The sequence below is a fragment of the Vanessa tameamea genome, chromosome 19, assembly GCF_037043105.1.
Source record: "Vanessa tameamea isolate UH-Manoa-2023 chromosome 19, ilVanTame1 primary haplotype, whole genome shotgun sequence".
NCBI lineage: Eukaryota > Metazoa > Arthropoda > Insecta > Lepidoptera > Nymphalidae > Vanessa > Vanessa tameamea.
This window is the reverse complement of record NC_087327.1, coordinates 4,548,209-4,559,228: the sequence shown is the minus strand read 5'-3', so window position 1 is coordinate 4,559,228 and position 11,020 is coordinate 4,548,209. Positions and strand designations below refer to the sequence as shown.

The following is an 11,020-nucleotide window of genomic DNA, read 5'->3' as shown; positions in this document are numbered from 1 at the left end:
TGTTATGGATCTCCGTAACCGAAACCGACACTATCAGATATCCAAAATAAAAATCTATTTAAACCGATAAAAAATAGCTTTTTTTTTAGTAGAATAAGAGAGCGGCGCGTCCATGGCTGTATAAAAAAAATGTAAATCGTGCGAACAGACGTCATAATTTTACACTAAAATTAAATCAAAACAAAACCAATGATAGGTATCGAAATTTGTAAAAATCTGTTGAATAAACGCGAAATTTCGCGTGCGATCTACTAGTAGTATTGAAGGCTTGACGTCTACCAGGTAATTCCAATTTTGCCCTGTGACTTAAATTAAATTATGTGACATTTAATAGTATATTCAAATAATATACAAACACATTTTATTATTATTTGTGAATTAAATAGAGCTAATATTCATAATTAAATTACACAAATTACAGAGTGTAACATTTTTTACTATAAAATTGCAGTGGACTTATGTTTCTACAGTGCGTGAATATAACAATTTATTTTTCTAATGTTGGTGCCCATGAAATAACGAACTTAATAGCAGTGGAAATGTATTACGTGAAGTTAGCCTCATTCTGTTCTACAACACAATTGCATTTTAGTTTGTGTTTACGGGTATAAGATTTCTAACATACTAAAATACTGTTCAACTTGTTTAACAACAGTATTTTCCCGATTTTTACACAAAGCAAAAGTGATAAAAACAAAGACGCAACAATTATTACAATAATTCATGTCCTTAAAAGTGAAGTGCGTGTTTTACAGGGTCGGTGGAATAATGAAGAGTGGTGTATTTATCGCTTTTTAGCGATGTGTGATTTGATTAAATCGAATTGATGGTGTTTTTATATAATTCATGGTGTTTCCGATATTGCTAGTGTCGTTTGTAAAACATAATTCGAATCATAGGGTCCACAAACGAGCAGACGGATTCTATCATGGTCGTAAAACGGTAAGTCGTTACAACGTGGTCTTTCCATGAAAAACAATATGTTTGCAAGTTTATTCAATATATGTCTATTAAGACTATCACTTAGCTTACAATGAAAACTGATGAAAACGTCGTATTAAAAAAATATATTAGCGTCGCATTTGAATACAGTGAATTTGCTAGACACAAAGTTATTATATATAACATATTTTATGCCTTGTTTGTTTACATTGTGCTATTAAAAGAATAAATATTAAAGGATAATTTTTAACACTTTATCAAAATAGACATTTTTATTTATTAATAAATGTCAAATGTTTCGACAGATATGATTTTGTTTACATTGTGTCGATTTTATCGATTGATGATAACCTCATTTCTATAATATGTTGTTATTAAACTAATTTGTTTATTATCTATTATTTAATTAAAAAAACAATGTTTTAAAAACCATTAAAACATGTGATTTATGTTCTGTTTCGAAATTATTAAGTACTTATGAAGTAAACAAAGGTAACAATTATTCTAATTCTTGTGTCATCCGTCTATTGACAATATTTAGTCCAAAGTTATTAATTAAGTTATTAATTAAGCATTATTAATTTTGTGACATGGCTCTATAAAATAACTCTAAATGTTTAACTCTATATTCATTTAATTGGTCATGGCTTACCAAAACCAACTTATAGGATCTTACTTAATATGATATTTATCTTTGAATCTATAAAATGTAAGTGCACTAATTAATAGGTAAAAGTATTTTACAAAATATATATACTTTTATAATATTTGTAAAAAGCAAAAAAGAAAAGACAAGTTATACTTTTTTTTAACTCAACCTTTTATTTTAAATAAATATATTTAAAATAAAAGGTGATGTTAATTGGTCACAATACAAGCTAAAATTTAAATAATATTAAACAAACATGTTAGAAAATAATTATGGGCATATTGTTTTTGCCTTGGAAGTAAAAAAAACTTTACAAAACTCTATAGATACATATTAAGCTAGTCTCGAAATTTAGCCCATTATGTTTGCTGTCTTAAGTCAAATGATTAGGTGAAAAAGATAAGCTTTAAAAAATTATAATACTATATGCTATCAAGAGAATTACCTGCATATAGGTAAATATTGCTGGGGATAGGTCTTTTCCTGTTGGGGGAACGGGGAAATGGAATGGAATGGGCTAGGTATAATCGGTAATGCTACTCTATATAGTATATTTGCATTATCTTTTAAATTACCTGGGAATTATTCTTACTTTCATGTTTATTGTCTGTCAACATGCATGTCGAAATTCATCTACACAAATTTGTTATCAACACAAAGACCAAAATTCTATGTTTGAAAATATTTTCGATCCTTGAATCTCAATTTTCAAAATGAAATATAATCTTTGTCAATGCAAACTGAGTCAAAAACACAATTAAGAAACTCACATTATCCATTGGGATTTTTTATTTTTTTTATATAAATATTTCAGTTTGTAATATGTAGACCTATTAGTGTTGATATGTTTGTATCTATAGTACAACCTTGCAAAAGCATATATACTAGCAATATGTAAAATTCATGTTTATCTTTCAGTGAAACTGACTGAAACTAATAATGTTAATTTGTTGTTTACATGAAAGATTGCAACAATCAAAATTGTTTACCGAGCACTTACCACGAGGAGCATTCCATTTCTGGGTTACTGAAGTTCTATATTTAATTTAACCTTTACCATGAACAAAGGGCGTTGACGTTTGAGGAACCCTCTAGCCCTCTCTCATTTAACTTTCATAAACGTGGGGTTTGCCGAGCGTCTAGCGACAAAGCCGGTTTGCGAAGTTTCGTAAACAAAAACTGAAGATATGTAAAACGCTGTTCGAATCAACACAAAGACTGATATCAAAGCTTTTATTTTCCACGCTTTATTTTTACGATTTTTTTTCGTATTCACAGGTATTAGACTGCGAAATATGAAATGTGTACATTGATGACAATAGTTGTTCTCTGTTTAACTATTTAAGTGTTTATCATGAACATAATTCTGTATTTGAAGATAATATTTTGTACATGTTTCCCCCAGTTGTGGGAAAAAACTAGTTAGCAATCATTCAAATTGCTTGCTTAGTATTATTATTTACGCTGAAATAAAACCAGTGCCATTCCCTGGATTTCTGAAAAGTTTTTCTTATAATGGGAATTTTGATTGCTCATAATACAAAATATTATACAGTTTCACTCGTCTAAAACCATTATGATATGCGAAAACAATTGTATTTATGTACTTGTTATACTAACAATATAATTCCTATGCGATTTCTAGTTACGTCATTATGTCGATGATACTCTAGTTGTTCTAGTTTCTACGTATAACAACTGATTTCTTAAAATCGGTTGTAAATATATTTATAAAATTATATACACAAAACGACGCCAAACTAGTCACCAAAAAGTAATATTTTATTGCAATATTAGTTTATTAATATATAAAATGATTACCATTTAATTTCAATTATTGTTCAGTATAACAAAATAATTCATTTTGAAACGTTTTAAAATAACTGTTTCTGTTAAACTAAACAGATTAACACTACAAGAGATTTAATATTACGACATGCATAAACCTTTTTTTAGGGGTACGAGTTTTATGACCAATCGTAAAACCCCTGGGCCCATCTCGTAGAGATAATGAAAGGTGATTCAATATTAGGCGGAAAATACCTTTTTTACGACCGGTTTTTAAAAACGATAACGTTAATTATCCTGCTTCTCTAGAAAAAAAAAATCTTGCGAAATGTTTGATAATTAACCTTGTAACAGTTTAAATTTGAAGTCTATTTAAAAAAACCGGAAGGAAAATTTAATAAAAATATTTAGTATATAAAGCTAAAGAACGCAACGCGAAGTATGTTGCTCAGCGATAGGTAGTTCGACGTCACTTCCCTTTGATGTTATTCTGCACCTGCCTTTCCCGTGACACCACCTGCGCGGCAGATGTTCCGTCAACTGTACGACTATAATCCCTTTAGTGAAGCGGGAACAGTGCCATACATAAAGTTTGTACGATAAACATTGAGTGGACGAGACAATTAAGACATGGGCAATAAATTATTAAAATTACGTTATAGAAATAATTAATTTTGCAGAATAACTATAATTAATTAAATTTGGCATGATTAATCTCTCTCAGTCGTAGTATCTATATATATATGTGTGTGTAATATAATGAATACAATAAAATGTCAGATTTTAAGCATTACATATTTTTCCGTTTTTGTAAAAAAGTGTGGTTTGTATGAAAAAAAAAATCTACAATAACAATTATAACGAACGTTCAAACAGTAAGGAGTTCGAATAAATTATTCAATATGTTGAACCCCTCGAAGTGTTCGGGCACGTGCCTCGTGTATTACCCGACTGAGTGTATTGTCAAGTTTATTCCATGAATTTTATAAAAGCGTCAGTAATTCTATACTTGGTCGATTAATCAGGAGGTCAACCCTGCGATGCATCGTACACGCACCGAATTACGAGTGACGCCGTGTTCTGGTTCATTGAACCCCGTTTTGGTTGACCTCTTTGAGTTTTCCGAGAAGCGACAAATTTGGGTTATAGGATCAGAAGTTCTGAGCTCATATAAAAGCTATGAATGTTCGTAACGGGAAAAATTATAATTTATTTAATTACTTAATTAAAGTAATTCTGTTTAACACAAAACTTGTATGCTAAAACATTACGAATGTTCAGCCGAAATAGCTAAAAATAAGGAAATTAAATTACTATGCAACAACTTATAAAGTGTAATATGACTGGTTTATTTTTGTATTTGAATTTTTGTATTTTTAGAAAACAATTAACTAAAATTTTTCGTCACTAATTAACATTTTAGCTAAGAAACTGCTATTTTCTGACTTTGTTCAGACATTTTCAATATTTTTACTAATATTATAAATGCGAAAGTAACTGTCTAGCTGTTTGTTTGTTTGCGCTTTCACGGCCAAACCAAACTTGATGAAATTTAGTATAAAGCAACCAAATTTAAAGAACCAAATTTGATTAAATTTAGTATAAAGCAAGCTTAAACTTCAAGGTAGGACTTAGGCTACTTACTCTATTATATCTACGACCTACCCCTTAACGCAAGCAAAGCCGTGGCTGACAACTAGTCTACTAAATGTTTATTAACCTTAGTAAGTGTATATATATATGCATAAACCCTTAATATATATATGCAAAAAACCCTAGAGAAAAGTTTAAAAAACTTATTCGTACATACTTCATATGTTTAATTCGTTTATGATATAAATATTCAAGTTTGTTAATTTATATAATAATAAATATATAGTTAATAATTCTCTATGTATGCCATGTATTAAGGACAAGGTTTCAATGTGTGCAACAAAGTTCGCGTGTAAAGGATGCGTTATATTAAATTCACGAAATTAAAATTCTTGTTTATTGCGATGTGCTATTAGTCATTGCACATGTAGACTAATAGATTGTAGATGTAGATAAATATAATAATGTAGCTGTCGAGCTATTCTGTATGAACAAAATCGAAACTCACCGCCGAACACGATCGTGATATGTCAGAAAGTAATATGCATGCGATATTGACTTTAATAGTAATTATAACATTTAAGAGATTCTTGCATAAACATAAGTGTGCCTTCAACCTTTCACGAGTTAAATACGAAATTAGTTCCTATATAATAGGACTGCCTTTAGTTCCGTAGATAAGTTTGTTTAAGTAAACAAACTATCCATTTATTTAAATAAATTATTTATTTAATGGTAATCCAGTGTTATGACAATAAAATAAATAAATGTGACATCAAAGGCCGAGAAAAGAATACATTATTATGTACATATATGTATATATAATACAGTTGAAAGGTACAATATTGTTATTATATAAAAGTAAATTCCAGTGTATTGTTATGTGCAATGAAAGAATAGCTTTGTTTTTTCCTGACATACAATTGTAAGAATAGTTTATGGAATATATTTTACATGTTGCATATTTTATGAGAAACAGCTGATTATGTTAATGTAGTCAATAAAACTAGAACAGGTACAAGTAAACTTGGATCTAATATCTGTGGATCTCCATGTCTACAGAAAATTAACAACGCATACTTCGATCTATCAATGTAGTTATTAAGTCTGTTATAATTTTACATGTTTCATAAATTAAAATAAATATTTATTTTATTTTTTTATTATGATATACATAGATAGTTTACAGCAAGCACCACCACCCATAGATAATGGTGCTGAAAGAAATATTAACCATTCCTTACATCGCCAATGCTCCAACAACCTTGAGAACTAAGATGTTATATCTCTTGTGCCTGTAGTTACACTGGCTAACCCTTCAAACCGGAACACAATAATATTACCCTACAATCAAGTAAAGTAAATTAAGTGTTCCGATTAGGAGGGTCACTGGTGTATGTATAGACACAAGGGGCACATCTTAGATTTTAACGTGACACATTTGTGATGTAAGGAATGGTTAATATTTCTTACAGCTCGCATTGTAAGAACAGTGGTTATCACTTATCATCAGGTAGCATTTGCCGGACGCCAACGTTATCATTAAAAATATATATATAATTATTTAACTTCAGCGTCATTTCCTTTTAATACCAATTTTCGTTCATGTGGACGAACAAGAAAACAGAAAAAAAAACTCAATATTAAACATCTAAGGCGGAAATAATATTGTGTAACATATACAATTGACTAGTATTTGTGGTCTATCATATATTAAAAACTAATTTTAAACAATGTATTGCCAAATTGAGGTTAATCTTAAATAGTTTTTCAACTGTTATCTCAATTTCAATCGTTCTGTACATTATATTAGCCTAATTTGATTGATACTTGAATGATAGTTATAAAGTAATTCACAAAATGTAATTAGTGTTTCTCAGTACGTTTTAAGTCCGTTAATCGCTTCATATCCGTATTTGCTTTGATTCAGTGTTAATTTCCGGCATTCGAATAAAAAAATGACTATTCGAACGAACGTTGTCGGCTCACTCGATTTGACCGTTGCCTTCGAAGAATATAAAATTTCTGTGAGAACATCACTCAAATTCTATTTTTAAATGTATTGTCTATCTTTAAACATAATAAAGGATTTATACACATAGTTATTTTATTTTGAAAAAAAAGGTTAATATCATTTTTTAATTTTAAATATACATATTATATTTTTTTAACAATTCGAAAAAATGTTTATAAAATTACTCTGTAGCTTTATAATTGAATAAGAAATCAGTGTCGGCACACAATCAATCTTAGCAGCCGCTACGGATTTGATCGATTTAGCAGTTTCTAAATGGAGCAGAAATGAAAGTCCGTATTTAATCGAGAAATTAGAGTAGCTTTGTTGAATGAAACCCTACTTCATGATATACAATACCAGTCAATATCATTTATTTAGCTTGGTAACGAATTATATCAACATAAGTATAGACAGTTGTAAATATTTTCTTTACATTTGTAGAGTTGCGTGATTATAATATAATTAATTGTACTAAGAGGTCGTTAACCTTTTATGATCAAATAATAAATATTGCTGTTTACCTTGTTTACCTAATGACTTAGCAAAGAAGAATATAATATTTAAAGTTTATTATCAGTCAATTTACCAGACTGAAAATAAACATCAGTTAGTAATTGTTATCTTAATCTATAGTTATAAGAGTAGTTTTAAATAGGTAAAATAATCGTTAATTTATAAAGTATGCTAGTTAAATGCCAGCGTCAATGTTATACAATTTATTTGTATTGTATTGTAAAGTAGCGTCGTCAATATCCCGCTGCCGGGCGAGGGCTCCTCTCGTGTTAAGGACACTGTTCATGGAATTTATTCCACTAAGCAACTCCACTGCGTCGGTGGATATACGTAGGTGCATGTGTCAGAAATTCATGGTTATCATGCAAGTTTCCACGCGATGTTTTTTCACCACCGAACTTAGAGTTCACTGGTGCTGCTTTGCCTGGAATGGAATTCGTGATCTTTTTTTTTTTTAATATTACTAAGTGCTATATGCACTTCGGCTTTTGTTGTATTATTGTACATATGTAAATATTTTTTACCGATAGCGCCATTACAAAACAGATGACAATAATTGACTCTAGACGCCGTGACACTGTGAATTTTAATCTATTAATTAATTACCAATTCGTTTACTAATAATATGCGCTTCATTTAAGCGAAAGAAAATATTATTATTGATTAATCTTAACGTCTTCATGAAATTATTATTTTTATTTTTTAAATATATAGTTGTTGCTTGAGGCTTCGCTCGCTTTTAAGGGTTGCTCGTTAGGCATAAAAAGTAACCAATTTCCTTCCTTGGTGTTCAAACTTGCTTCATACAAAATCTAATTGAATTTGGTTCAGTGGTTTGGACGTGAAAGAGGAAAAGACAGACAGAAAGACATACAGTAATTTTTCGCATTTATCATATTGGTATACATATATGGTTCGTGGTTTTGCTTTCCTTACTCATCTAAAATACTTTTAATCGACATTATTTAACAGTAAAAATATTTGTCAAAGCTTAAAATTCAGCCATGACAGGAGACATCCTAATAAATGGTCACCCTAAACGGATAGAACTGGCAATTTAGATAGAAAGTGAGCCCGGACGAATCGCCCAAGATCGTGACTGTGTGAGCGGAGAAAGTACAAGAACGAGGGGTCTTAGTATTATGTAATCTCTCATTGTTCCGTCCTGTATATGTATTTTATGTTTCACAATATATTTATCATGTACGCCATACTGATGTTTCATTGAATTCAAGTCGGACTTGTAAGTATGTAATTTGTCCAAAATAGTAAAAACTAGTTACAACTGGTTTTGGTATAACTTTATTTATGATATCAACATTTTTAGATTGGAAGTGGTTTTATGTTATCCTTACGATATATAATTAGTAGTTTCCGTTCACCTGCACAGGGAGGGGGAGGTGTACACGTGTTAGGTATGATATGCCCATTGCTGTACCTCTAATAATGTTTATGCAAAATTTCATAATCGGTTGGGTAGTTGAGACTTGAAAGCGTAACAAACAAACAAACATATTACGCATTTAAAATATTAGGTAGGATATAAAAGGCCATGAAAATAGTCAATTCATCCTACTAATTATGTAGAAAACAAATTAACAATATCTAGAGTACGATAGACTAAGCTAATTAATCACGAGCGGAAATCAATTCCGTAATATTTAAAGTAAATAGCGATTTTTTTTTAGTTCAACTGTATCAACCGTCGCTTATAAAACAATGTCAACGGCTGATGAGTCAAAGGAATTCCGTCGTGTAGGTGTGATGATACGTAAACTTCCGTTGTTCCTACAAAAGAACCAGTAGGTTTTACGACAAACCGGATACTGTACGCATACGCTCATTTCGATTACTATACTACGAAAATCGACCTTACGACGTGCTGATTCACACTTGAGCATTCTTGGAATAATGTTGTAATAATTTCTGGAAATCACATAGTCTTAAGTTCATTCATCGACAGCTCTCATATCTAACAGTATGAAAAACGTATTGCCTAAGCGATAATGCGGACGACAGCACCATGGACACCTCATACACCGGCCGTGCTAATATCTCTCGGGAAAACGTCGAAGAAACTTGTGTCTGAAATCGAGTCTTCGTTAAACAAAGTCTCGAACTGGGGCCGGCTAAACTTAGTTCATTTAACCCCAAAAAGACGCAAGTTTGCGCGCTAACCGCTAAAAAAACACCATTTGTCGTATCTCCACGATTCGAGAACATTCCGTTAGCCGCCACAGCTAGTATCGGAATACTTGGCGTCGATATTTCGAGCCTCGTTCAGTTCCGCGGTCAATTGGAAGGCAAAGCCAAATTGGCATCAAAAAAGCTCGGTGTACTCAGCAAGGCAAGACAGTATTTCACGTCGGCCCATTGTCTAAGACTCTACAAGGCACAAATTCGGCCACACATGGAGTATGTACGGCTCTCACCTCTGGCCTCTCCTTCCATTCGACCGTATCCATCGCAGAGCGGCTCGAATTATGGACGATCAAGCCTTTTCTGATCTGCTTGATCCTTTGGCTTTGCGTAGACTAGAGATTTTGGATCACTCTGCATCGATGCATCGCAATGTTCCGAGGAATTGTTCGGATTAATTCCGGCTGCTGAATTTCACCTTCGGACATCTCGTCAAAATTCCAAATATCACCCGCACCACCTAGATGTCCGAAAATCCACAACAGCGCGATTTTTAAGACATTTTCTGCCTCGCACAACCACTCTGTAGAACCAGCTTTCGCCGGCGGTTTTTCCGAACCGATACGACTTGGGAACCTTCAATAAAAAAGCGTACTCCTTCCTGAAAGGATGGCAACGCACCTGCAAGCCCCCCGGTGTTGTAGATATCCATGGGCGGTGGTAATCACTTTCCATCAGGTGAGCCTCCTGCTCGTTTGCCACATCTAACATAAAAAAATATATATATTTAAAGTTTTTTAGTTATTCGTATATTAATTGTAGTTTGTTATTCGTTTTGTATTGTTACTTACAAGAAGTTCCTAACACTAATGCAATACAGCATGTATTACGGACAATACAGACTAAGATCCGTATGAAGATTTGTCATGAACAGAGATAGTACCCGTGACTATAACCACTAATTCCGTTTGCAATAATACGCAACTGGTACTAACAGTAAACTTGAAAGAAACTAGTAGAGTGTCTCGTCTTTTTTTGCAACTTAATATTCTTTTAACAACTATCTGTAACGTAGTGACGGAGGGTAAGATCTCAGAAATTTACGAGAGGAAAGGAGAGAACAGACGAGTGACTTGACCCTCTGCCAAGATTCATGGCCGCTTGCATTAAGCTTTTTATCCTACGCCGAGCTCGTTTTTAATCGAATTTCCAAGCCCTGACATTCTTTTGTTCTTTTGAAATAATAAAACGAGCTGGAACCGGCTAAAGAAATATCGCCTAAGTTATTTATGTCACTCTTTACTTAAACGATAAGTAGATAAGTGAACGTATGTATTTAGAGCTCGAGTGACCCAGTTCTGCATTGTGGACCGAGTGCA

The 11,020-nt window shown here is 32.0% G+C and overlaps 1 protein-coding gene across 1 annotated transcript in view; it reads left to right on the top strand.

Moving 5' to 3' along the window:
• The first annotated feature begins 516 nt into the window (after positions 1-516).
• Positions 517-11,020, top strand: part of LOC113396056 (protein pellino) — a 52,221-nt gene continuing 41,717 nt past the window's right edge. The window contains exon 1 of the mRNA XM_026633828.2: positions 517-942. Coding sequence (XP_026489613.1) covers positions 929-942 — 14 coding nt within the window. The 5' untranslated portion in view covers positions 517-928. The remainder of the gene's footprint in view (positions 943-11,020) is intronic.